The sequence below is a fragment of the Equus quagga genome, chromosome 5, assembly GCF_021613505.1.
Source record: "Equus quagga isolate Etosha38 chromosome 5, UCLA_HA_Equagga_1.0, whole genome shotgun sequence".
Taxonomy (NCBI): domain Eukaryota; kingdom Metazoa; phylum Chordata; class Mammalia; order Perissodactyla; family Equidae; genus Equus; species Equus quagga.
This window is the reverse complement of record NC_060271.1, coordinates 61,392,723-61,420,436: the sequence shown is the minus strand read 5'-3', so window position 1 is coordinate 61,420,436 and position 27,714 is coordinate 61,392,723. Positions and strand designations below refer to the sequence as shown.

Here is a 27,714-nt window from a genome sequence, read left to right as displayed (position 1 = left end):
GCGCACGCGGCACTCTGGCGGGTCCCTCGGGGAGCGCAGGGCTGGCTAGGGCGGGACAGAGCGGGCAGCGGCCCCGGCTCCTCCCTCCTGGGTCCCGGGCGCCTCTGGTCTCAACTTGCACGCGGGTGGACCGAACCTTTGGGCTCCGTCGAGCAAGCGAGCTGTCGGCGCGGAGCCCGAGCCGGGCAGCCTGTCCCGAGGCGGAAGCCAGCGTGCCGTCATGGATGATAGACCCCTGCCCAGCGGCATCAAAGTCTTCACCACATTCCCTGACGCGCTCTTGATCTTCGAGTTTGTGAGTGGTTGGCGCATCTGGGGAGGGGGCGGCATGGGCTGTGACGCACACTATCGCGGGAGCTCCTCACAGCCGTCTGGACCAGATCCACAAGTTGCGCGGGTCCCGGTAGCATCGGGATAGCGAGGCCAGGATGAGGCAAGTCTCCCCTACCCCAGTCGTTTGGCCCCTTCTAGACCAACGACAATGGGGGAAACAGTCTCCAGGACTTGGGCGGAAAAACCAAATTCGTAACTCGAGTCAGACGTTGGAAGTGGGCCAGGGTCCGTCCATTGCGCGCTGGTTCCGAAGCTGCGCTCTGACCCGCTTCCCACGGACCGCGCAGAGAAAGCCCTTATGAGACAGCGACGTCCTTGTAGAGGTGCCCAGCTTTGTCCAGGGTTAGAATTACGTTTACAAATATCAGCAAAAGAAACCTGAGCATCGTCAACCGAGGTTTGAGGATTGGGTTGGTGTAGGAGGAGCTGAATCCCGGTTATTCTCTTCTGGCCTTTGAAGGTTTCTGGTAAGAGAACACATTTGCCACAACTTTGACCTGGAAATAATAAAACAGGCCATCTTTTGCTCGGCCACAGTCATTCTGCCCTGTGTGTGGAGTGGGAGGAAAGGAGGAGGATGGCAAGAGCATTCCTGTGCCTTGGCTGACCTTGAGCAGTCCGAAGCCTCCATACTTGTGGTTAATCCCTTCTGAGGCCAGAACAGCACAGCTCTGCTGGTGAATGCCAGAAAGTGCTTCCTACCCTGGGCTCCTGGTAAAGTGCTCACTGTGTGGGGAAGCTTCAGACCGCCCTCAGCCTAAACTCCTAGGAGCCACAGGCCTTTACCTGGGAGGGGTGTGCTGCGTGTATTCTGTGGGTGCCCAGCGATGCAGCCATGGAGACTCCGTTCCCAGCACCCCCATCGCAGAAGAGTTGGTTGGCAAAGCATCTGTCCAAACCTGACTTGTTTTTGTTTTTTTTCTTTAAAGACTGGCATCTGAGCTAACAACTGTTGCCAATCTTCTTTTATTTTTCCGTCTGCTTTTTCTCCCCAAATCCCCCCAGTACATAGTTGTATATATTCTAGTTGTGGGTCCTTCTAGCTGTGACAAGTGGGATACCGCCTCAGCATGGCCTGATGAGCGGTGCCATGTCCCCGCCCAGGATCCAAACCAGTGAAACCCTGGGCCGCCAAAGCGGAGCATGCGATCTTAACCACTTGGCCACGGGGCTGGCCCTGACTGTTTAAAAACAGGACCCCAGCTTCTTCTTGCCTGATTGGAGGCAGGAGGGTATGACCAGCACAGGGAGCAGGTTCTGTCATCCATGGAGGGTTTGGGGAAAGGGCTAAAAGGACTGAGGTTGCCTGGTGGCACCATTTCACTGCATTTGTAAGGGTTGAGTTGAGCTCACACCTGGTGTATCCAGAGTGATGTCAAGTCCTGGGGCCAACCAGGGTCAAGGAAGTGACATCTAGAAGAAACCTAGGACACCACTATGCCCAGCCCCACCATTTACAGATAGAGACACCCAGGCCCAGAGTGGGGAGGGGCTTGCACCCACTGGAACATTGTTTCCCCAAGTGGCTCCTCTGGTGAGTCTATTCAGCACTTGGCCAGTGCTTGCCCGAGGCTGGACGTCTGAAGATGAGCGCACAGTGCCCAGGACCCGGGATGAGTGGTGGTGGTTCTGTCAGAGGCCGCTGTGTTTACAAAGGCAGATTCATGACCAAAAAAGATGATGGCTGATGGTGAGGCATGGTGGGCAGAGAGATTTTTAAGCAACAAAAGGTCCTCCTAGTGTCTCCTCAGTTGTCCTAATGAGAGGCTTCCTCTGCCTTTGCAGCTGTTTGGGGAGCACTGTGACAAGAATCATGAGAAGCTGTTAGGTGGGCTTCATGCAGAAGATTCTGGGGCACCTCTGTCACTTGCCTTCACAAGAGCTGGCTCAAGTGGCAGCAGGAGATGGCAGGTGGGGGGGACCTGGCTTCACAGAAGGCACAGCCCAGGGGAAGGAGTGCCCCTGGGGGAGGGACAGCCCAGCCAGGCAGGGTGGTCTGTGGGGGAGGGAACAGGAGGGTCCCCCCATCCCACCAAGTGAAAGGAGAGAGCAGGGGGTGGGGAACCTCAGAGCCCTGGATTAGTGGAACTTTCTCCTCCAGGGCGGTTATGTGACCTATGATAGCAGTGGCTTCTAGAGGAAATAATTCCTTATTGTCCAGACCACTTCCTGCTCAGCTGTCTTAGAAGTTGTTTTTTCCCTCCACCTCAGCTCTGTCTGCCCAGAAGCTGACTGACCCCCCACCCCCACTTCCTGAGAGATGCTGGATGCCTCAGTTGTCACCTCCAATCTCTCTCTTCCTCTCTAGATTGGGGGTGGCTCCCAGGGAGCAGGGAGAACAGGAAGAAGGCAGACGCCAGTCCTTTACGTTTCCTCTGCACACTTTGTACATACGAAGCTCTTTATGTTTTGGTGTGTGAAAGAGCAGAGAATGAAAGGGCCCAAGGATGTGCTGGCCACTCGGTTTTAATTATGTATGATTACAAGGCAACAACAAAAAGATAAACAAACCAGTTAGACAATGGGCAAAGGACTTGAATAGACATTTCTCCAAAGAAGATATATGAATGGCCAATAAGCACATGAAAAGATACTGAACACCATTAGTCATTAAGAAATTGAAATCAAAACCACAGTGGGGTACCATTTCACATGAAATCAGGATGAGTATTGTCAAAAAACTGGAAAATAGCAAGTGTGGGCCAGGTTGTGGAGCAATTGGAGCCCTCACACATTGCTGGTGGGAATGTGAAATGGTTCATCTGCTGTTGAAATCAGTTGGATGGCTCCTCAAAACAATTACCCTATGACCCAGCAATTCCACACCTAGGTTTATAACCAGAAGAGTTGAAATCAGGGACCTGAATAGGCACATGGACATGCGTGTTCATAGCAGCTCTATTCACAGTAACCAGCAGGTGGAAACAGCCGAAATGTCCTGTCAATAGACGAATGGACAAACTGTGACATATTCACACAGTGGAATATTATGCAGCCCTAGAAAGGGAGGAAGCACTGAGACATCCCACACAGTTGGAAACACTGTGCTGAGTAAAAGGAGCCAGACAGGAGGGTCACAATTTGTATGATTCCATTCATATAAAATACCCAGAATGGGCAAATCCGTAGAGACAGAGCACAGACTGGTGGTTTGCCAGGGGCTGGGAGGAGGGGAATGGGGAGCAACTGCATAATGGGTGCGGGGTTTCCTTTTGGGGGAGAAAATGTTTGGAATTAGATAGAGGTGGCGGCTGCCCAGCATCGTGAATGTGTTAAATTCCATTGAACTGGCCAATTTAAAATGGTTATTTTTTCTTCTTCTTCTCCCCAAAGTCTCCCAGTACATAGTTGTATGCTGTAGTTACAGGTCCTTCTGATTGTGCTGTGTGGGATGCTGCCTCAGCATGGTTTGAAGAGCAGTGCTAAGTCTGTGCCCAGGATCTGAACCAGTGAAACCCTGGGCCGCCGAAGAGGAGCGTATGAACTTAACCACTTGGCCATGGGGCTGGCTCCTAAAATGTTTTTTCTATGTTATGCAAACTTCACTTCAATTTAAAAAAAAAAAAAATTAGGAAACATTTCAAATATTACAGAATAGTATATATAATACTTTAATAGGCACCCACATAATTATCACTCAGCTTTGTCAAATCTTGGTGTTGTGCCTTATTGACTTTTAGTATGAGGGAAATAAGCTTTTCAGGAGGCTTCTCAGCCCCTGGATGTGCCACTGTCTTACTCCCCTCCCTCCATCCTCAGGAGCCCCGGGCTGGACGTGGTGGTCCTGACGCCCAGACAGGGTCAGCCCTTCCCTGCACCCTGACTGCCTGTGAGCTCCACGGGGCTCTGTTTTCTGTCTTTTCACACTTCGTGGAAATAGTGTCGTCCTGTCATGTCCTTCTGCAGCGAGCTTTCCATGCAACTGTGTTGAGGTTTATACACAGTGATGCTATTTGTCCATTCTTCTGATGATGGACATTTTGGCTGGTTCCAGTTTGTGGCTTTTTACTGTTGCAGACGGCATTGCCAAAGAACATTCTTGTATTGGCCTCTGTGGTTACATGTTGGGAATTTCTTGGGGGACACACAGAGGATTGGACTTGCTGGGTCATAGGGAATGCACATCTTCATCTTCCCAGAGTTACCACATTGCTGTCCAAAAGGGTTATTCCAATTTACACAGCCCGGGAGCGGAGTCACTGGGAAGCTTATGAAGCTTAATTAGGCTCAGGACCCCCACTTGCTCAGGCCCCTTCCAAGACTCAGACTCATTTTTTTTATTCTTTTATAAAGAAGGTCCCAAATTGTATAAGCTTCAGGCTAACCCTGGACCTTCCCGACTCCCACCAGCAGCAGGTGAAAGTCCCCGTTGTCCCTCATCCTGGCCACACTTGGTAGTGTCACACTTTGTAATTTTCTGCTGGTCCAATGGGTGTGAAATACATGATTATTTTTTTAAATCTGTCGTCCACCAAGTTGATTACTCAGTTCCTATTTCCTTGCCTGAGCTCCCAATAGCCTGGGAGAAGCAGATGTGAAACCCTTGGCCTCCAGGACCAACAGGGTGGGGCTCCCCTCCCCTCCCAAGGCAGGGACACTGCCCACCAGAGCAGGAAGGGTGATGGCTCAGGGTGGGGCATGGCAACCTTACACTGCCCAGCACCCCACCCCAGAGCTCCTGCCCTCTGAAAGCTCAGGGTCCTCCCGCGAGGTGGAAGACAGCCCAGCCAGGGCTGTGACCCTGGCTCTCTGAGCCCCCGAGCCCACAGGCCACGCTGCTGTTGCAGGTGGTGGGTCCAAGTGCACCCACACAGGCCCCGGTGGAGTGTCCAGAGTCTCCCCTCCCCAACAGCTGCACCCAGGGTTCTGCTTCTGGCCTGTTCCCTGTCCTCACCCATAGGGGGCATTCCTTTTGGAACCACAGTCTCTGTTTCTTCCTCCTCCTCCTCCCTTCTAAGCCAGGGGCATCCTGACACTGGGCCCCCAATCACAGCACAAGATGTTAACCTAGGACGCTTTCTGTCTCAGCTCTGGCCAGGCCCAAGAGGAAACTTCTCTCACAAAGGGCCAGGCGGTATCCCCAGCCCCCACTTTCAGAATTTGAGAAAGAAATGCCTGGAAAGGGGTAGTGAAGTCGTTAACCCCGCTCCCTCCCCCCAGCCTGTGTGAAGTGGAGCCCCTGAAAGAACGGCTGGAATGGAGAGAACTTTTCTGTGGACAGAGCCTGCTGGAGTGCCCCCCACTCTCCAGGGCGGGCGCTCCCTCCTTGCATGCCCCTCAGGAGCTTGGGGACTCAGAGGGGTAGGGTCACCTGGTGGGAGGCAGTGCTTGTAGGGTGCACTTTTTGGGGTAGGGTGGGGTGGGGGAGCCACCTGGAGTCAGTTTGCAGTTTCCATTCTTATGTGAACTGGACACAGTAGTTACTAATGTGAGCCTGTTTCTGTGACCTAAGGTGACTGGGGACTTTTTATTATTTGAGAGTGACCAAACAAGTCCTGGGACCTGCCCTAGATGCTCACCTGTCTGGGATCCTCAGACCCCAGAACCAGGATGGGGCAGTGGGGTGCTGGGCAGGGTAACAGAGCAGCTTTCTGGTGGGTGGCCCACATTCCGGCTCCACTGAGAAGGCCCCATGAGGACTCCTGGGCTGAGAGATGTAGAAGCGGAAACCTGACTTTCCAGAGCTGGGAGGAAACTGAGGCTCCGAGAGGGGCGGCAGCTGCCCAGGTGCCCCGGTCTCCAGGGTGGGACTTCTTGCAGTGACAGCAGGTCACATCCAGGTTCCTGCATTCACTCAGACACCTGGGATGAACTGCCCACAGCAGGAGGGATCATGACTAGGGGACCCCGCCCACCTGGGAGCCCTGGGCAAGGCCTGTCCCCTGCTCTCCCCCCAGGGAGTGAAGGGACAACTCAGAGCCACTGGGGAGCTCACACCCCCAGGCCTGCTTGTCACGTACACGCCCTGTAAGTTCTGAGTCACTAGGGCCAGGGCTGGCCCAGGAACCTGCATTTGATAAGCACTGACAGCCCCCATGGATCCGGCAAGGTCTGGAGTGATCATCGGTAGGCCAGCCCACCCCCTCGACGTTGTTATGGGAGAGAGAATAGTGGGGACCGTTCTCAGTGAGAGGCTGGGGCAGGGAGCCAGGGCCCTGAGGGTCTCCTAGGTTCAGGGCAGGCACCCTCTCTGTGCTGCCCCAGCCAGGGACCCTCATACAGTCCCCAGAGAGTGGGAGTGGCCCTGCTGGCCAGTGCAGGACACTGGCTGATGCTGGCCTTCCCTGGCTGTGCCCACTGACCCCTGGGCCTGTGTCATCTCCTTGTGTTGCAGGCCCCTCCCTGTAGCTGTTTAAAAGGGGTAAGGACTGTCTATGCAAATAATCCATAACTAATCTACAGATGAAAATTTGGGTGAGTTTATTCTGAGCCAAAAATGTGAGGACCATAGCCTACGGTCTTCCTTACCCAAAGAAGGAAGGGTACCAAAGAAGTGGAGTGTACAGAGTGGTTATATACCCTCAAAGAGCATGTTTCACATATGATTGAAATGTCCCTTTTACAGTAGTCAGGAGACTGCTCTGCCAGTGAGTGATGGACACAGCAGGTAGTAGGTCTGCTGTCTAGGTGGACACAGCAGGATGGCAGGTCTGTTGTCTTGAGCTGGGTGGTCACAGGGCGCAGCAATCAGTTCCTAGCCTGGGGAAAGATGCTTATCCTTAAGGAAATGCCAATGTGGGGGAAGTTGCACCTTTATCTTAAAGACATTTGTTCCTGCCATAGGAAATGCTTAAAGCGGATATACAATGCATGCTCAACGGCCATATCAGACCCTTTTTAAAAAACAAAGTCAGGCTGAATTAGGTTTACACCAAATGGCTTCCTCATGTACTCCAATGTATCCTGTTGTTTGCCATTTCTATTTGTCAGGACACTGTCCTGGTTTCCTCCTTCCCCCTCTCTAAGGGGAGGGGGATTCTAGGCAGAGGTCTCTCAGGTGTTTGTTGAGATGTGATTTTCCGGTCTTTCAAGGACCAGAGACCTGCTTTAATGAGGAGTCAGTGACTTTGAGCTGTTTTCTGGAAACTGCTAAGTGTGATGGTGGGCTCAGCTGTGGGAGGTTCATGCATGTGTCATCACAACCAAGCTCCACTGAGAAAGATTGCACTTAACCTTTCCATAAGTCACTCCTTGACCTGACCTGACGCAGGTGGGGTAATCTCTCTATCTGGGGCTCCCTCCTGGCCTCTCAAATCTTAGTCCCTGGAAATAGTGTTTTGAATGAAAGGCCACCAAGGGCAGGCCCTATGAGATGGCCCAGCAGGTGTCCTCCTCGGGTGCTGATGGGTGAGGACAGAGGGTGGGCCCCCCTCGTCCCTGGAGCACTGCTGCCATGGGGAAGTGTGGCCAACTCCTCACAGGTTGCAGACTGTCCCAGGAGCAGGAGCAGCTCCCTGGGTTCTCTGTGTCCTGGGCCCTGACTTGGCCTCTGCATTCTGGTGGAAGGTTTGGTTCCTGGTTGGCTCCTGCTGGGCCCCAGCAGCATAATGACTTCCTAGGGGGATGGACTGGCCTTGATTCTCTGCTCCAGGCTCTCTAGCACTCCCAGCACATTAATAGCTGCTGCTCTGCCCACACTGGGGCAGAACCACCCTTGTGTTTAATCCCTGTAGTGCACCAAGGCCCTGGGGCCTGAGAAAAACATGCAGGAACCAGGGGCTGGCCCTGTGGCCAAGTTCTTAAGTTCGGGCACTCCATTGCAGAGGCTCAGGGTTTTGCTGGTTCGGATCCTGGGCGCCCACATGGCACTGCTTGTCAGGCCATGTTGAGGCAGTGTCCCACATGCCACAACTAGAAGGACCTGCAACTAAGATATACAACTATGTACCAGGGGGTATTTGGGGAGATAAAAGAGGAAAAAAAAAAAGATTGGCAACAGTTGTTAGCTCAGGTGCCAATCTTTAGAAAAAAAAAAAAAGAAAAATATGCAGGAAACAGATAAAAAGCCTTTACACCCACCACCACAGCTTGATCTGCACAGGCAGTGGAAGAGGAAGGCCCAGGGCCACCCAGCCCCTCTCAGCTGACCTGGAATTGCACCCCAGCCCCCCTCCTGTTAGCAGGCAGTTGGGCTGCAGGGGAGGGGGCAGGAAGAGGAGGAGGAGGGGGAGGACCCTGAAACTCCTGGATCCACCTTTGAAGGAGGCCCTTAGAGGGCCCAGGGCACAGGCTTTGGGGGGGACACACCAGGAAAAGAGCAAAGGAAGAAAGACAGGAGATGAAGGCCACATCCTGACCCTGATAGTGGGGTGGGGGTGGGGTGACAAAGGTCGTGTTCATGGACCAGGCAATGAGGACCACAGGCCTGTGTCTGCCGAAGAGGGAGCGATGTCCTTCAGGGTTCGGATCTTTTGCTTGTTTTTGGTCTTAAACACACACCTTGGTGTTCTTTCCTCTGAAGGGACAGAGCCTGTTAGCCAGTGGAGGGTGGGGGAGGGGAGGCTGCCTCCCATCACCTCCTCCTTTGGGTTCTCTGCTCCTCTAGACCCAGGGCAGCTGGGAACAGGACGAAGGCTACCGGGCAGTCTCCTCTCCCTCCATGTTACTGTTCTCATGGCCATTTCCAAAGATGGCCCTACACAACGGAGATTTCATGGTGAACTCCCCTTGGGTGGCCTTGAGTAACTGCCACACACAGGGCCGTCCTGATCTGGCTCCACAACCAGCCTGTCAGAGCTGGCCCTCAGCAGCTGTGGGTGTGTGAGGCGGCCACTGCACCTCAGTTTCTGCATCAATGAAATGGGGCTATAATAGCACCCACCTCAAGGAGTGCTGTGAGGACTGAGTGTAATGTCCACAAAGCTCTTCAAACCACATGGTGCCCGCAGCTCCTACTCAATAGCTATTAGATGCAATTATCACTAATTTACTAATAAGTCAAACAGCTGCTCCCATCAACTGGTGGATCCGCGCTCAAAGGGGGCAACTGCAGGAGGGGCCATGAGGCTGATCCCGCACCACCTTTGACCTTAGATGCCAGGCAGGGTAGGGGGAAAGCTCTGTGAATTCTGAGAGCCAGGCAAATTGCTGCATCTGCCCGAAAGCGAAGGGACCAGTTCCCTTTACAACTGATTTGTTATCAGAGTCAGTGCATCACCATCTGGAAGGGCGTTGGTTCAGGGAGGGGTCAGTTTCTGGCACATAATCGTGCCCACCTCCCCAGCCTCCATCCCGCCCTGTGGCTGCTTGGTGATAAGCCAGGGACAGTTGGACTGAGAGGCCTGGGGGGAAGGAACTACCCAGCTTTTGTGTCTTAGGACTCTTTCCAGAGCCAGCCCCACAGTCCTCGCTGGTCTCCATTTCTGATGCTCCTTTGGTGCAGGTGGCATGGTAGTGCTCTGTCCTTCAGGCCCAGCTTACCCAATGTCTCCACCTGGAAGCCCACCCTGAGGGCACCCCTTTCCTGTCCTGCAGGCGTGTGCTTGTGTTCTGTCTCCCACCTGGACCCTGAGTCTGCCCATGTCCTGACCCAGACCATCCCCTCTGAGACATTTGTTCTCAGCGTGCACTGGTTGGAAAGGGGTAGGGTTTCATCTACCGCCTGACTAATGCTTATGAGTGGCAAGAGAGTCCTTGGCCCCAAGGGCAGACAGGGGGTGAAACTGACAGCCACCACCAATTCCCCAGGGAGCCCCCCGGGACCCTCAGAGAAGTGCCGGGCTGTTCATGGGGGGTTTCTTCTCTCTGTCGGCAGGTGCACACCTGTTTTGCTGGCTGACCACATCACTCACCTATTCAGTGACTCCCATCAATACCTTTTGTTTTTCTCACACCGAAGCCTCTCCTGTCTGGTCTACATTTCCACGGATTTTGTCTCTTAGAACTGGCTTACTGTATTTTTCACGGATACTTGTTGTTTCTGTTTATACTGCTATAAGGCCAGTGAGTACAGATGTGGTAAGAAAAATTTCCACCCAGATGAGGACAGGCCTGTGTGAGAGCCCCAGCTTTGTGGTCTAGCAGAGTGTCCTTCCTCAGGAGTTGGTGACTGTCCTCTGCCTCGTGGGGGAGGCCGACACTGGTCAGCGATCGTCCGTCATGCTCACGGCCGGTGCTGGGGAGCAGAGGGTTAGCGGGTGCTACGGGGAGCAGACTGCCCGGGGACTTCGGGAAGTGGGGGGAGGGCTGAGCAGGGCCTCTCCCAGGCCACACTCGCCCTGGTAACATCAGCTACAGACCTGGACGCCCCTCCTCTCTCTGTGAATCCCAAATCTCTGTCCTTGTCTACAAACAGACTCCTGGGTTTGCCTTCCGTGTAGATGAAAGGACACGATCTAAGCTGCCTTGGGAGGGATGGTGGCATGATAGGTCCCCTGGAAGGAGGGAGCCTGCTCATGAAGGGCCTGGGAGGGCAGAGCAACTGGAGTAGGTAAACTGAGTCAGGGGGCCTCAACACCACTGCTTGTTTTCACTTTGGCAGTGGCCTCAGAGCTCAGATTCCCAATAATTGGCAGAGGGGGAGGAGGTCCCCACACAGGAGTCTTCTGACTCCCCCCAAGACACCTCCCCTGGGGTCAGAGTTGGGGGTCCTTTGCAGATTTCTGGGCCCCCTGTCCTGGGCAGAGGTGCTGAGCTGTGTTCACCCTCGCTGGGGCCCCATCACTTTCACCAGGACCTGACTCTGCCCTTGCTGGACCCAGAGCTGCTCCAGGGGGTCTGGTGGCAGGACTGGAAGAGAGAGGACAGGAAGGGAGAGGTGGGCTCCATTTATTTGTGTGTCTTTGAATAAAGCCTGTCTCCGTGGAGGAACCTGCCCTCAGTGCTGACCATGGCCGTGGTCACTCTCGGCATCTGTTAAATGCATGAATGAATGCATGAATGAATGAGTGAATGATTGAGTGATTGAGTAGCAAGTGAAGGAAGCCCCTCCTTGGACTTGCTGAGCTGAGCGCCTCCATACGAGGGGGGGGACTCACAGAACTAAGGGGGCTGGCAGAATCCCCTCCGTGTTTGCCTCCTGCTCTCCCTGCCTCTCAGCCCCCGGCCGCCCTCAGCCCTGTTCTCTGGGATCTGGGAGGCTCCAGTGTGTCGGGGGCTTGGTGTTTCTCCTCTGACCGCCTCTCCATGATTATCCTGCCCCCTGGTGCTCATGTCCTCTTGACTTCACCTTGATGCCATTGCCCTTCCCTGAAGGAGCTCATCCTTAACTCGCCTCTATACACACTCACACACACATGGGACATGCCCTCTACTCTAACTCACAGAATGATTCCCTTTTTACTCAGCAACCCTTGGAGCTGGGACTGTGGGCCTCTCCTTGGGCACACGGTCACTGTGCTGGTCAGTCCCCTCCACAGCACCCCGCCTGGCGTTGCGTGGTCCCTGAGGCTGACAGAGCTCAGTGGGGACAAACATTTCCAGCAGCAGAATTGGGGCTGCTGATCCTGTGGCCTTGGGAGAGCACCTAGGGCCCAGAGCACACAGCAGCTGGGATGAGCCTCATCCAGTGTGGCCAGCTTTTCTGTTCCTTCCTGGAGGATGACTTTTGCCTGGCTAAGTGATAAGATGGCTGAGTGCTAGGAGCACAGCCTGTGTTCTGTGCCCAGAGTCCTTTACTTCTCGAGTCCAAGGCACAAACTCCTGTCACACGCACCTTCAGGGCGCACCCTGTGCCTTTGGAGCTGGTGGGAGTTCTGACGCTGGGCTCCGAGGGGCCGCACGAGCAGACGTGTGTGTGGGAAGCGCTCTGTGGTTCATGTCTTGATTTGTTGTTGGAAGAGGGTCTGCTTGTGGAGACCCTGACACAGTAAGATGGAGCCCCCGAGAAAATCCAGAGAATTTGAGCAATTCCTCTGCGCTGACCTCAGGTGTCCATGTCCTGCAGCAAGAACACTTGACGGTTGTGCACGTGGATCTCCTTCAGCCCTGCACGAGCAGGGGGACGCCACACGGATCTCTAGAACGTGCCAGAGGATCCCTTTCCCTTTGTGACCAAGGCTCAATGTTTGCAGGACTTTCTCACATTTTTACATTCTTTGTGTCCTTCCCTGGAGGCACACACATTTTCCTCCACTTTCAGTTTCTGGGCGATCACAGGTTTTTCTCTTTTTGCTGATTTTGAAGTGACCTTTAAATCCTGGGTTGTACCCAGGTGAGGAGGGGGTCCCTGTGCACGGTGAGATCCTAGCCCTCCTGAGATGTCATGTGGTTACAGGGGAGGCTTTGCCTCATCACATGACAGCTGTGACAGTGAGCACTTCGAGTGCTCCCCATGTGCCAGGCTCCTGGGCCCAACCCCATGTGGCGGGCACTGCTGTTATCACTGTTTTTTGGAGAGGGAACAGAGAGGTTAAGAAACTCCCCCAAAGACAACAGGCCACCCAGCTAGTAAGTGACAGAGCTGATTCAAACTCGGTAACTCTGGCTGTAAAGTCTACACCCTTCACCCCCCTCGCCTGCCTCCTGTGGATTAATTCAGAAAGAAAAAGAGAGTCTTCTCTGAGATTACACGAGAGCTTCCCCCATGACTATCTACTGAGGAAATTTTTTTCACAAAAATCATTTGATCAGGCAGACCACGGATGTAAACTCTATTAAGCCTTGGGGAATTTTTTGTCTCGTTTTTGTACGTTATCCTTGGTTCTTAGAGAACCTCAGCTCTGCTCAGCATCCTAAACTGGACTGAATTAAAGACGGGCGGTTTCCAGTCCTGAAACACCAGGGTGGGTGGGTCCTCAGATCACCAGGTCAACCTCATTCACAGACACTGAGGCTGGGTCCCAGCGTCTAGAGGACACCCAAGGTCGAGCTAGTCTCATGTTCAAGGTAAGACAGGGACTGAAGCCTGAGGAGAGGAGACGAGAGGGGAGGGGAGGAAAGGGGAGGGAAGTTTGCACCCATGTCCAGGCGGGAACTGCAGGGCATCTGGGCCGCCATTGCTGAGTTGGCAGGGCGTGCAGACACCAGGCACTTCTTCTTCTGTCTGACGGGGTCACCAGAGCATCGTCCACAGGCTCGTGTGGTGTAGACACATCCCCAGGCCTTTGGCAAAGAGCCCGGGTGTCTGTTCCCTGTCCTGTAACTCTGCTTCTCTGCAGTCTAGTCAGACCCTGGGCCCAGACCTGGGCGTCGGTGTTCTTCCAGGTGTGTCAGTGATTCCAGTGTAGACTGAGGGCTGAGGACCACAGAGCCTTAGCCCAGGCCCCGCCCCCATTTTCCAGCTTGGGGACCTGGGCCCAGAGAGAGAGCTCCACCAGGTGACTGTCGGCCCCCCGACTTAGAGACCTTCGTCTGAGAGCACACCAGCCAGCTGCACCCTCTCTCCTGTGGAGGACGGTGACCCAGGGGCTGGCAGGGGTGGTAGGAAGTCCCATCCGTAGACAGAGATAAAGGGAAACTGAGGCCATGCCTCTACTTGTGTACCTAATGTTTCAAGATAATCACCTCTGAGCATTTGCCTCCCGGAAGCTGGGAGCTGCTTAGAGTTTTCTTCAGGAAGGGAAATGCTTCAACCCTCACCTACCCCTTCGCTCTTGAGAAGTATTTGTCCAGCGGGGTCCTGAGGTCAGGATAGGGTGGGCTGCTCCCTGCCCAGGAGGCCTGGTCTCCCTGGGTGGGGGCGCAGCGCCCACTCTCCCTGGTGCTCTCTGAACACTGAGTAGGGGGAGGGCGGCAGGCGCTGGCTGTGTCCGTGATTCCCGCCGAATCCCAGCTTTGCACTGAGGGGGGCCTGGAGGCCTCCACACTGGCCGAGCGATCAGTTCTGTCTCAGGTTCACCCTCCCTCAAGCCCCCTCTCCTGCCACTCCTTGTCTCCCACCTGGTGGGTGGCTCCCTGGCCTTCTGAAGCTCTCAGGGGTGCTCCAGCATCCTCTGGACTCACGTGTACTCTTTCCTCCCCCTGGAGAGCTGCTTCGTGAACCTGTGGCCAGGTGAGCCAGTTACATCCATCTCTCCCTTCAAGACTCGATGGGGCCCTGCCCCACCCAGGGCTGGTAGGCCCACTCGGGCGGGGCATCATCCTGCATTGTAACAGGCTGCCTCTGCGTCTGTCATCACTGGGCTGTGGGCCTCCTGGGTGAGCAGTGTCCCACCCCAGTTGTTGGATGGTGCTGGGCACAGTGCCAGCAGCTTCACACTCACCTCCATGGTTTCAGCCAGTTTGCACCAGCCCACAGTGTGGGGAGATAGCTGCAAAATGCCATTACAGACGAGGAAGCCGAGGCCCAAGAGGCCGAGTCACGTGCTGCAGCTCCTCCAGCACATGCGGCGAGAACCCCTCTCCAGGGATCATGTATGCTCCCGCCCGTGCAGATGCTGCGTAGTGCAGGTGCTGCGGGAGCTGGCATGTGGCGGGAGGAGCGGGACCTTCACCTCTGTGCAGCTGTTCCAGCTGTGACCCCTTCCAGCATCTGCACTGGAGCTGTCACAGCAGCTGTGTCTGTGTCCAGGGTGCTGCTCCCAGACATCCAGCTGGAATAGAACCTCTGTTCTCAGCCTCGACTCTTTTCCTTGCTCCACCCGTCCTCTCTCAGGGGTGTTCTGCACCCACCTCAGCCCCCTCCCAGATGGTCCCCTGTGCAGGTTGCCCTGCATTTCTCCCCTGGGCACCTGCAGGGAAGGGCTGTGAGGGGGAAAGGGCAGGCCCACTGCCCATCTCCTGGGAGCAAAACCCCAGGGTTTAATCATTTCCTCTGTGTGAGAACATTCCCTTCACATGACGTGTCACTTAGAATATGTTTCTGGGAGAGACAGGGCCTGGTGGCATGTTTCCTATGAGAACGTCCCTGGGCGCCAGAGGCTCCTCAGCTCTTGCCAGTTGGAGGCTCCAGAGAGCTGAGCCACATTCACTCAGTGTCCCCACATGGTGGGTCAGAATGGCCGGTGGGCTATGCTGTGATGGTGGAGATATTTCCTACGAGTCCCTTCGAGAGAGAATGTCTCACCTTGAAAGATGTTATGCTAAATGAAAGAAGCTCGTCACAAAAGTCCACCTTTTATATGATTCAACTCGTGAGAGTTCAGAATAGGGGGATCAATAGAGACTAGAAGTGGGTCAGTGGTCGCTTAGGGATGGGAGGGGTGGAGGGAGCCGTAGTGAAAGGGCACAGGGTTTCTTCGAGGAGATGAAAATGTGCTAAATTGGCTGTGGAGATGATGGCTGCACATGTCTGTGAATATCCTAAACCATTGAATTGTCACTTTGCATGGGTGAGCTGTGTAGTGTGTGAGTTCTCTCTCGTTAAAGCTGTCTAAGAGAGAGAACTTCTCCCCGCCATCGTACCATGAAACTCAGTGCTACAGAGAAACCATCTAAAGAAAAAGTCAGCGTGATTTTTAAAGGCCCTTTGCAAGGTGGTGCACCCAGAGGCGGGACAGGGTCCTGAGGTGCCAGGGGGCAGGGCTGGGATGGAGCACAGGCTGGACTTTGCTCCTGTGGACGGGATTCTTACCAGAGACCCCGGGGATCTGCATAAGGGTGTGAGTGTGTATGAGCGTGTGTGTGTGTGTGTGAGTGTGTGTGACAGGGAGCGTTCCTAGGGAGCTGGAACACAGTCTTCCTCACACTGGTGGAAGCGCACACCCAAAGCAGGTGGAGAGTCGGGGTAACCTCGAAGCTGCGGCCCCGTCTCGCTGGTGCTCACTCAGTACTCTGTGATGAGCACTCAGTGTGGGGACTGTGCTCTGACTTCCCCTCACTCTTTCTGCCTTTGATTCCTGACCGAGCCACACGGGGAGGAATCGAGCTGAATGAGGAGCAGTGCAGGGCTCTCTGAGAGTGTGTGAACGGTTGGTCCTCTTTGGATGGTCACCAGTCGACCAGGCAAAGGACGCCTAGGAGAAGTGTGTCCCAGGCCCCCGCCTCTGCCCACAGGATGGGCACACCCAATCCTCCCTCTTCCCATGTCACACTCTCGTGCCTCCTAAATCCTAGTCCGTTTCAGCCGTCGGCTCATGTGCCTGTGTCAGTGCCCGTGATGGAAAAGGCCCAGTGACCTGTTTGATCTTAAGGGCAACTGTGGATGAGATCGACCCACACGTCTCATCTGTGGCAGTCTGAGGATTTGCATTTAACTGATTTTGCTCCAATTACTATAAGTTGTAAAGTGTATCCCACTGGGTTTGTCGTGTGCCTTCCTTCAGGCCGTCTAAGGTTCATCAGTAGAGGAAGTCTTCCGGGCAGAGTGCCCAGATCCGATTCATTAAGCACAACTTGGTTTTGATCACTCCAGATTCTTCACTGCACTGTTTTTCTACCCAAATGTGATTGATTGTCTCCTGCTGCTTCTCAGCTAAGAGGCTCGGAGAACCCCTGTGAGGACAGTGGCGTGTCTTACCCAGCAGGTGGGCAGCAGGTATAGGGAGACGAGGTCAAGGGACCACTTGAGTTCACACCACAGGGGGTGTAGGACTTGGGGACCAGCTTGTCCTCAGCCCCCAGATGTTTAGGGGGATGATGCCAAGGGTCACAATACCTTGGACTCTCTGACTGCAAAGCCATCTACCCCCACCGTGTCCTAGCCCACTCCCAGCAGAGTCCTTATCTGGGTGGGGATGGCGGATGAGGCTGAGCTGATGTCATTGGGATGAAGAGGGACAAGGAGAAGGGAAGACAAGTGCAGAGAGTCCCAGCTTGTGGTGAGCTTGTCCACAGGGGGAGCGGGACTGTGGCACTGAGGGGTGTTGTGGCCCCACGTCTGTCCTTGCACTCCTCTTTGATTGGGGCTCACTGACCCTGCGAACATCAGCTGGGTTGTCTTCTGGATACCAATGGGGGAGTGCGGCTCTCATGCCATCCTCAACCTCCCGAGGAGTCTGGCTGACCTGGGCCCTCTCTCCAGCCCCAATGCCAACACTCAGAGCACTTCCTGGACTTGGGGACTTAAGGACTCAATTTGTTTAAAAAAATTCTAGTGACATAGCTGGTCTGATTTATTTTGCCAATAAAGACCAAAAGAACCTTCTAGTCATTACCATTTCATAAGAGAAAGGATATTGTTATATCAAAAAGACTATGAGGAATATAATCTCAGAATTATCTCTTCTAATAATCATACTGGATGGCATAAGTCCTTTCTTGCGAGGATGAATTACTTAACTTACATATGCCTCAGTTTCCCCGTCTGACACATGAGTCAGTGACTTGCTCATAAGATTGTGTGAAGATTAACTGAGTTAATATTTGTAAAGTGCTTAGGACAGTGCCTGGCATATAAATGTGATATAAGTGCTTGTTACATAAAAAAATGAAAATTGTATTTAAAAAGTGACTAAAGGCACACAAGAAGAGGATTGGAAAAGACTGACACTACAGATCCAGGCTAGAGCCTTGGGGCTGAAAGAATCATTCTTGGTGAGGAAATGCCCCCCGCTGTTCTCTGCCTCCTTGCTGTTTTTCTGCCCCTCATGCGTGGGCTCTCCTGGCCCGATGCTCACCCTGCCCTCCTTCCCTCTGCAGGTCTTTGGGGGCCTCGTGTGGATCCTGATCGCCTCATCCCAGGTGCCCCTCCCCCTGATCCAGGGCTGGGTGATGTTCGTGTCCGTGTTCTGCTTTGTGGGCACCACTATCCTGTTCTTCCTGTATGTAACTGGCATCGATGACAAGGTTATTAAGTGGATCGACCTGGTGAGTGCCAGCCCTGCATGTTTGAGGGGGGTGGGTAGTATTGGACTATCTCCCCTGGGAGGCTGGCTTTTCCAGTGCTGGCTGAGGCTGCCCTGTAGACATCTCCCACCCATGTTCCAAGGCTGAGCTGGCCCGGCCTTCAGCTCCGAGCTGTGCACAGCAGCCCGGGGCTCCCTGCAGCCAGGAGGTCAGGAGAAGGGGACGGCAGAGGTTGACTGTCACCGTCTGCTCTGCTTCCTCCTGTGTGACTGCCTTTTTCATGGGTAACCAGCTGCCCAACCCCCCTCCCATCCCGCCTTCACCTGCCAGGGGCCTGTTGGCACCTCCCATCGTCCAAGAGGGCTGGTTTCCATCTCCTGGGAGCAGGGTCCTGGGGGCTGGCCTTGCCTGCCCATTGTGATGCCACGCTTACTGCCCAGCTCCATGTCACAGCTTCTAAAGCCGGGTCACCAGAGAGGGAGCTGATGGGGGAGAGAGACGGCCTGTGGTCTCTGTTCTACATAAATTCTTCCTTGAGGCCCATGAAGAGGGCAAAACTTACACATGGAACCCTGCCCTTTATGTCCCCTGGAGGGGGTGGGGCCATTTGGCCAGGCCTCTCACTCTCAAAAGGTCTCCTACTTACACTTGTGAAACCACCTCCAATTACAGCTACTCAAACCCCAGTCTAGTGCTTTTTTGCTTGTAAACACACCTGCAGCCCCCTGCCTCCCCATCCCCTCAAAAAAATGAACAAGAACAATGGAAATGGCCTGGGCCTCTCTCCCCTACATTGGTCACTGAGGCCACATCGGAACCAGGACTGTGACCATGGATGACACTTCTCAGGCCCAGAACCAACTTCTGCCTATTCAGTCCCAAGCTGCCCTCCTCACTTGATCCCCTCTCAAGGGAGAGCAGGGTCCCTTCTCCACTGAAGTCCTTACTCTGCCCCCAACCAGCGAGATAAACCTCAGCTGGACAAACTACCTCTGCGAGGAGGGGAGTGGGGGGTGGTAATGGTGGATGGGGTGGGGGGAGTCAAAGAGAGTAGCAGAAGGTGACCAAGGACCTGAGCCATGCCAGGTGGGGACAGGAGGGGTGGACGGGCCCTGCTGGGACCACAGCTGCCCTGTATCTCCCGGTCTGGGCACCCTGTTTCTCTGACAGCCCTTTCTGACCCTGCAGGATGTAACCTACCACTGTTTGGCTGCCGTGTTATACTTCAGCCTCTCCGTCCTGGAAGCTTTGGCTGTCATCTCCATGGAAGACGGCTTCACGTATGAACATTTCCTTGAAAACATCGCCGCTGCGGTGAGTGCCCCGTCTACCCGCCCGTGCTCACTCTCCCACCGCCCACTGACGGGGTCTGAGCGGAAGGCTGCCCGAGCCCTCCCCTCTGTTTTCAGTTCACTGACTTTTGAATGAAATAGACCTTCCCCTCATCATGAAGACACGAAGCCCGGAGAAGGGAGGGGATGTGCCTAAGACTCCCTTCGTCACCCCTCAGGGTGCGCTGCCCAGGCCTGGGCTGGCCCAGGGTCCGGTCCTGGGTGTGCTTTGCAGAGGGCGGGTGTAAGGCCACAAGCCCAGCTGGGCTGGGGCAGCAGGACACCTTGCCAAGAGACTGAAGAAACAACCCAGAGACTGTGAGGGAGACATACAGGTTTATTGGGACTTACAGAGAGAGTGTCCAGGGGTGGCCGGCTGGATGGAAGTGTGTACTCGCAACAGCCCTCCAAGAGAAGCTTGCTTAAGTAGGCAGAGGAACAAAGGATGCATGCTTGCCAAAGGGCTGTCCTTGGTACGACCAACATTCCCAGGAACAGTGGCTCACTTGGAGGGGCTCTGTGTCCCCATAAGATGTGATATTCTTCTCTTGGAATAAGGGAGGATCCAGGCTGGCCAGGCCCAGATCGTTACAAATCCCGGTAACTGCGCTGCCTGCCCAGAAGGGAGCCAGAAGGACACATGGTTGCAATGGGCCTGGGGGTTTCTGCTCAGCAAGGAAGGCCCAGGCCCTGTAGTGGGTGTGTGAGGATGTGACCGCTGATGCCCGGCACCGTCCGAGCTCTCTGTGAACAAACGTATTGAAACCTCACAGCAGCCCTGGGGGGTGGCCACTGTGGTCATCCCCATTTCGCAGATGGAGAACCAGGGCACCACGAGCAGGAGAACGTGCTCCAAGGTCACCAGGAATGGGTGAGGCTGGTGTCAGGCCAGGTGACCTGTCACCACCCTCAGCACCAGCTTGGAGCAGTGAGTCTGGCCCCTGGGTGTCCTGGCCCCATGAGTGGTCTTCCATGGAAGCATAGTCAGGGGTGGCAGACTGAGGCCTGGGATGAAAATCGAGTGGCCGGGGTCTTCCCAGGCCCTGGCTCTGGGACTGGGGCTGTGGAGAGGCCCTTCTGGGCCCAGCGAGTCCAGACCCCCAGCTGCGGGTGTTTGCTGTGCGATCAGGCCTCAGCTCCTCGTGACAGTGTCTCCTGCACCACAGCTCTGAGCACCTGTGGGAGGAGGAGGGGCCGGAGGTCACGTCTCTACCAGCTCCCTGTGCACGTCCCCTGTGCTCCCTGAGCCTCGGCCTGCTCCTCTGTGAAATGGGACGGCGATTCCTGTCCCTTCCCCTCGAGGACTGTGGATATTGAACAGCTCCCTGCCGAGGCCTCACAGGAGCCCTGGGGGAACAGGGCTTGAGCCTCATTCACCCCGTCAGCAGAACAAACGCAGGTGCCAACTGTGTGTGACTGGGGGCACAGTGTGTGCAGGTCTCTGAGCTCTAAAAGGAACGGTCTCCACAGCGGGGCCAGACCCACTGGTGGGGGAGGTCATGTGAGGTCATGACATGGATTTCCTTTTTAATGGGATGGGTCAGAATGACAGGAGTAGGAGAATGTATTGTTTCATAAACTTTTTTTCCAGAGCTGGGCATGGGTGGGTTTGCACAAGTGTGCTAACTCCGTATTGTAAATGTATTTCTACCCAAGGGTATGGTTTAAAAAATAAGAGATAGTTTCAGAAATAGTGCTCTTCAGATTTCTAGAGGTCAACCTATGAATTATGGAAATTCCGAGGTCAAATGTAATGACAGATAATAAGATGTCAGCTCCAGGAGCCAAAGCTGTGCCGTTCCCCCCATTTTGGGGAGGACAGAGCAGAGGCTGAGAGAAATCCCACAGGGTGGGCACTGTTGGGCTCTGGGGAAGCTTCCTCAAAGCCTTGTCTGTGTCCTTGTGGGTCCATCCTCTGCCCTGGGGAGGCCACATGCTCCTCTTAAGCTGCCAGCCTGCTCCCAAGGCCCATCAACATGGCCACCTCATGGTCCCTGCACCCCTCAAATCTCCCACAGTGTGGGAATGTCTCCCATTTTGGCTCATCTCCCAACATGGCTGGTTTCTAAACAGTAGCACAGCCAGGCAGCCCCTAGGATGCTCTTCCTTCCCCTGGGAGGCTGGTCATCCACCTCCTCCGTCATCCTTCAAATGACTCTGTTTCATCTCCCCTCATCTAGAGAGCCTTATACCTCCCCCATCCCAACCCCAGAAGCCTTCTCTCCGACCAGACATCAGCAAGGCCTTTGACAACAACTTCCGTAAAGTTATTGCAGACAACAGTAATGACATGTCGACGAACGTGGCTAGTGGGTCAGCACTTGACGGAACAACCCAGATGGGGTGGATTAACGCCCCTGCCCACTGACAGACCTCTAGCTGAGAACCACTGGGCTCTACCGTGTTCCGACTTCTCTATTACTTTTTATCGAAATGCAACAAACATCCAGAGAAGTGAGCAGGATGCAAGTGCACAGCTTGATGAATTTCCATAAAGTGAATCCCTCTGTGTAACAAGCATCCAGATTAAGAAATCCAGCATCATAAACAGCTCCCAGAAAGCCCCTTCCTGTCCTGCCACCATCACTATGCACCCACACCAAGGATGACCACAGGCCTGATTCCTAGCTGCCTCCCTCGATTTTGCCTGATTTTGAACTTCATGTGAGTAGAATTGCACAGTGTGTGTCTTTTCTCTCTGGCTTCTTTCTCTCCGCCTTAGGTTTGTGAGGCTCATCCCACCATTGGGTAGAGATGCAGGGTGTTTCTTCTCGTTGCTGGAGAGTATTCCATTCATGACTCTTCCAGCGTCTCTTTATCCAGTCCACAATTGATTGTGTCCCCCTTTCTGTTAGCTGAGTTGGAGAAGCGTGAGCACGCCCATGCAGAGTCAGGAGTGCCAGAACCAGGAATCATGATGTTCTCAGCAGGCAAGCACACTGGGCTGAAACCAGGGGGAAACCAGCCTGGTTCAATGTGAAGTCCCACTTTTCTATTCAGAATATCAGCTGTATCCGTGCACAGGGAAGGAGTCCTGGTCACTCAGGGTTCAACCCTAGACCCTGCCCAGCCATCACACAGCCTCCCATGGTCTCGGGGAGGCCCGTCCGGGATGTGGGAGGTATCTCAAGACCTTCTCCTCACACCCGTGGCCTTTGGGAGCATCTGGCCTACCTCTTGCCCTCTGTGATTCCTAGATGGGACCTGCCTCAGAAGCTGACCTTTTCCCCCATTTGCTGACAGCAGAGTGTCTGCACCGAAGGGATCCCTTGGGTTGGTGGGAGCCGACGGAGGGGAGCTGGAAATTTCTGCAGAAATTAGGAGGTTTCTGGATCCTAACAGTAGGGGGCAATAATGGCAGCCTTTTAGGAGAGAGGTTTCTGAAAGCAAAAGGATGTCCCTTCATGTCCCTGCTGTCTGTGTCCCCAAGGAGCCATTTCTTGCCCTCACTTGGAAAATAAGCTCTGTGTCCTGTTCCTGTGGGGACTTCTGAGGCTCCTCTGCCAAGGGTTCTCGCTGGGTCTGGAGTTGCCCGGACAGTAACTTGCTCCTGCCTGACGGACTGAGGTGTTTTTGGGGGGCTGCTCATCCATGGTGACCGCTCCTTTCAGGCGGGCTGCCTCAGAGTTCCCGGATGAGCTCTCTCAGATGTGTGATCAAATACTCTGCTGACTCATCGCCTCTGGCCAACGAGGGTGAAGGGTTCGCCCTGTGTGGGGCGGGAGAGGGCATGCCCAGTGACGGCTGGTGTCTCTGGGCATTTTCACGGGTCACGGACGCGTAGCCGCCCTAAGTGTCGTGCCTGGTTGGAAACTCCTGACCCCACGCCCCAGGTCACAGGTCCAGGAGCAGATATGGGACTGGGGGCAACGGGCCTTTGGGAATAGATGGTGCCTAGTGAGCACAGCATGTCAGGGGCTTGACAGGCCACAGGTGACCATTTGCCACCTTTCCAGGGCCTTTGTTCCCAGTGTCTAAACAGCCAACTGCATCTTCCCAGCAGCTTTCTCAGGAAGCCCCTCCTTTGTAGCATCTCACAATCCTGCCTCCCTGTCCCTGTCCCTCAGTCCTGTGAGCCTGGCTCCTCGCCCGTGTCTGTGAGATTAGGATCCTAGAATAACATTCTGGTGGGTCTGAGGATGTCCAGGCAGCATTGAGACCTTAACCAGAGCCAGCAAACCCTGTGTTCATGTTCTCCAACCGAGGCCGCTGGGCTCACAGCTGGTGGACCCAGCTCTTCCTGCTGTGGAGGAAGCAAGTTTCCCATACAGAGCAGTTGGTACTGGCCTGTATCATTGGAGGGGCCCCTGAGGACCCCCATTTCCAATTGGTGGCACCATTATGATGATGTGAGATGGCAGATGCCTGACCTTGCACACCACTGCCAGTGGGTTGTGAGGTCACCTGGAGCTCTGTGCTGAAAGCATTTGTGGCCACGTCTGGGCTCAGCCAGAAAGGAAGTCTGTGTGAGTGACGGGAAGCAATGGCCGTCCACACAGTTCATGTCTGTTTTCCCAAGCACCAATCTAGTAGCCGGCCCAGTGTCGATCACGCGTGCCCATTAATGGTCATTTATCTTGTTTTCAGGTGTTTTCATATGTAGCCACTCTGCTGTACATGGTCCATGCGGTGTTTTCTTTAATCAGATGGAAGAAAGCAGCAAAAGACACTCAGTGGGAAAGCCAGATGGTGATAACTCTCCGGCCGCCTTACAGCTTTTTAGTATGAAGAAAGACTCTCGATGGTAGAGAAAAGTAACCAAAAGAAGAGCAACGTTGTGTGTCTTGAGGGTGTTATGCTGACTCTCCCATGTCCCTCCTGTCATGGTTGGGACCTGCTGCGTTTGACTTCCAACTACTGAGCCGTCTTTCAGGGTCATCTATTTGTGAAAGGGGGCGGTAGGGTGGACTGTGGAGTCTGTGATCTGAGAGACCATGAAACAAAGATCCCTGCTGAGCCCTGGACTGGATCTTGAGAAATCTCTGCTGGAATTTTCCACAGGCTCTTTTGAGCCCCCATCTGGTGGCGTGTTTCTAAGTCTTCATGGAGATTCTCCCTGTCATAGAGATAAAACTCATCCAACAAGTACTTGCAGATGTCCACAGGGGAAGATGATAAAGCTTTGAAACACTTTATAAAGTGCATTTATGTTCAGTACTTTTGTGGGGTGCTTTCTTTCTTTTGTTTTAATTCCTCAGCATCAGGACACCATCATTCCAGCTTTCTTTCTGAGGAATCCTGGGCTTACACTGAATCTCTAGAGGCGGCATCAAGTGGCAGTTCAGATGACAGCTGTGTGCTCGGCCACTGCACTCAGAGAGCCCGGCACTCGGTCTCCCACCCTCCCCAGCTACCAGGGGTCTCAGATGGCTTCACCCTCTCTGGAAACTCGCCAAGTACCAGCCTGGGGCTCCTTTCTTTTTCCCACAGGACAAAGCGTTCTGTGCTCAATTAGAAAGTCCTCAAGCCACAAGAAAACAAGGTGCAGAAGTTTCCTTTTACTTTGTGAAGCTGATCAGAGATGTTCTGGGCAGTGGGCTGTGTGTTCTGTTCCAGTTAGTGATGTGGATAATGAGCTGTGTTTAGAATTTCCTTGGGCCACTCCATAGGGGAGGAATGGGACCAGACTGAAGAGTGACAGGAAGTGAGGTGACAAGTGCTGAGTGCCACGTTTCGGGGATGAGATGCCCGGGTTGAAAGGAGAGGAGATAATAGGAAGGGGGTGCTCAGTGAGGAATCCTGAGAGTCAGCTCCTGGCATGAAGTGCTCCTTCATCCCTTCACTCGAAGAATCCATGATGTCCCAGAGTTGGGGCTCCAGACCAGGAGCCTCAGAAACTGCTCAGCCCCCAGCCATGGAGGCAGATGGGCAGGGCTGGCTGACCTCTGGCTCGGGGCCATGAGGGCAAAGCTTATGGACTCAGGCGGAGGTTTGACTAGTTGACATTTTCCTTCCCTCCCACCTTGGGGACCTCATGACTAAATTGGGTCTCAGTGGCCTCTCCAGGAGGTCCTTTGTTATCCCAGGATAATTATTCCAGAAAAGGGCCACTTTTAGTGAGTCCACGTAAAACAAAACTTAAGTAAAAAACTTCATTGTAAATTAGGAGCACAGGGTTTAATCGGGGCTTTATCCTGGAAAATTAAAGTACAAATTAAGAAATGCTACGGGGCTGGCCCCGTGGCCGAGTGGTTAAGTTCGCGCACTCCACTGCAGGCGGCCCAGTGTTTCACCAGTTCGAATCCTGGGCGCGGACATGGCACTGCTCATCAAACCACGCTGAGGCAGCGTCCCACATGTCACAACTAGAAGGACCCACAACGAAGAATACACAACTATGTACCGGGGGGCTTTGGGGAGAAAAAGGAAAAAAAAATAAATAAATAAAATCTTTAAAAAAAAAAAGAAATGCTAGGAAGTTGGTCACGTGTTTCCCAAAATTTGCAATCAATTGTTGATCGAGGGAAGTCTCATTTTTTCAACAAAACCACTGTTCACAGTCCCGGGCGCAGCACCGCGATGCCGACAGAGGCGCTTTGTTGACCCTCGTCCGAAGGAAGAAACCAAAGGCTTAGTGGAATTTCCCAAGGCTTTCTTGGTGTTTCAAATTTTACTTCTTCACTTAACGCCTGTGACAGCCATGCGGGGTGGGTAGATTCAGATGAGGAGCCTGAGGCACAGAGAGGTTAAATGATTTACCCAAAGTCACACAACAAGTAGGGGTGATTTCCATGTTTCTGCCTCCAGAGCACCAAAGTTACCTGTCATATGCCACATCTCACTGTGACAGTGTCCCTGTCCCTCTGAGAGCAGGGGCCACAGACATGCCCAGCCAGTCCTTTACACCCACAACGCTGACAGCACTGACAGACAATACTGAAGCTTCCAAAGGGCACACGAGGAGTGTCGGGGAAACCCAGCCAGGAGCCCACCCTCCTGGGAGGAGTGTCTGGGATGAGGGGCTTTACCAGGCAGAGAAGGCAGGGAGGGCTTTCCTAGGCAGAGCGGGGAGTGACCCAGCCAGGCAGGTGGTGAGGAGAGGGCACCGGAGGTGCCCTAAAGGCAAGGCTGCAGCCTGGCGTGTACCCAGGGGCACATGTAGGGACTGCCTGTGGGACAGTGGCAGCTGGCCAGGTGAGAGACGCTGTGGACCTGGGCAGCAGCAGCGGGACAGGCAGACAGGCTGGACTGGCGAGGGGACAGACTTGATCAGATGCTGGGGAACTGAGCCAGTGGAGGGGACTCTGCGGACCCCTGAGCCTCCCGAGTGTGCGCCTCTCTCAGCTCAGCTCCCTTGCCTGCAGAGCGGGAACAGCCATCCTGCCTCTTGGACTGTTGGAGGATTCAAGGACTTGGTTCAGGTCAGCCCCGGACCGAGGAAGGCTGAGGACATGCCAGCTGTGGTCACCATTATGGGACTGAAGCAGGGAAAGGTCTAGAATGATCCTGAAGTTTCTACCCTGGGCAGACAATGGTTATTCACTCTGTGTTCAGGATTCATCAACCACATCCCTGACGTTGTCATAAACTTGGATAGATAGTTTTGCTTTTCCTCCCAGAACTGAACCCTTAATTGGCCATGACAGAGGTTAAAATGGCCCCATCTAGTAAACCAACTTCAGTCCCTCGGGAAGGAGGCCATTTCTGCCAGAGCCCTCTGACCACTGAGTGAAGTGCACCGTGAGGCCCCAGAGGGTCATGATCATCCCATCAGACGCTTTGGATCCTCTGTCACCTGGGCCTGAGCAGCCAGCCTGGAGCAGCCTCACCCCTCGGGGACAGCAGTGCTGGGAGGGAGCAGGGATGTTACCGATGAAGAACAGGGGGCCCCAGAGGCCCAGAGACTCCTGCAGAGCACCCGGCAGGTTAGCGCTGAGCTGGGCCTCGGCCTCGGGCACCCTCCTCTGCCAGCACTCCTTCAGCTTCCTGCTCCTGCTGTCCTCCTCTTTCACCCCGTTTTATTGAGATACAATTGTCATATAACATGGTATAAGTTTAAGTTGGATGACATGAATGATTTGGTGTCTGTATGTCCTGTGAAATGATCACCACAATAGGTCTAGTTAACATCCATCCCCTCACAGTTGCAACATTTTTTTTCCTTGTGATGAGAAATTTTAAGATCTACTCTCTTAGCAGCTTTCCAATATACAGAACAGTGTTGTCAGCTGTAGTCGTCATGCTGCATATTTCATCCCTGAACGTGTTCATCTTATAACTGGAAGTTTGTACCTTTTGAGCCCGTTCACCCAGTTCCCCCACCCCTACCCCAACTCTGGCAACTGCAGATCTGATCTCTATTTCTGTGAGTTTGTTTGTTTTAAATTCCACACCTAGTGAGATCACACAGTATTTGTCTCTCTGTCTGACTCATCTCACTTCGCATAAGGAAATCACTATCCCAAAGAGACTTCTGCACCCCACCTTCATTGCCACATTTTTCACA

The 27,714-nt window shown here is 54.0% G+C and overlaps 1 protein-coding gene across 1 annotated transcript; it reads left to right on the top strand.

Annotated features, from left to right (window-relative positions):
* The first annotated feature begins 173 nt into the window (after nucleotides 1-173).
* On the top strand, nucleotides 174-24,054 carry LOC124239870 (myelin and lymphocyte protein-like). The gene is made up of 4 exons (XM_046662261.1): nucleotides 174-295; nucleotides 17,791-17,958; nucleotides 19,126-19,251; nucleotides 23,856-24,054. The coding sequence occupies exons 1-4, from the start codon at nucleotides 221-223 to the stop codon at nucleotides 23,994-23,996; spliced, it is 510 nt and encodes a 169-aa protein (XP_046518217.1). The 5' UTR covers nucleotides 174-220; the 3' UTR covers nucleotides 23,997-24,054.
* The last annotated feature ends 3,660 nt before the right edge of the window (nucleotides 24,055-27,714 follow it).

What these genes read in the sequence shown, in the direction of transcription:
- LOC124239870 (XM_046662261.1), top strand. Translation starts at nt 221, where the DNA reads ATGGATGATAGACCCCTGCCCAGCGGCATCAAAGTCTTCACCACATTC. An exon ending in TTATTAAGTGGATCGACCTG is followed by an intron (nt 17,959 to 19,125) that starts GTGAGTGCCAGC and finishes CTGACCCTGCAG; the next exon opens with GATGTAACCTACCACTGTTT. An exon ending in TTGAAAACATCGCCGCTGCG is followed by an intron (nt 19,252 to 23,855) that starts GTGAGTGCCCCG and finishes TCTTGTTTTCAG; the next exon opens with GTGTTTTCATATGTAGCCAC.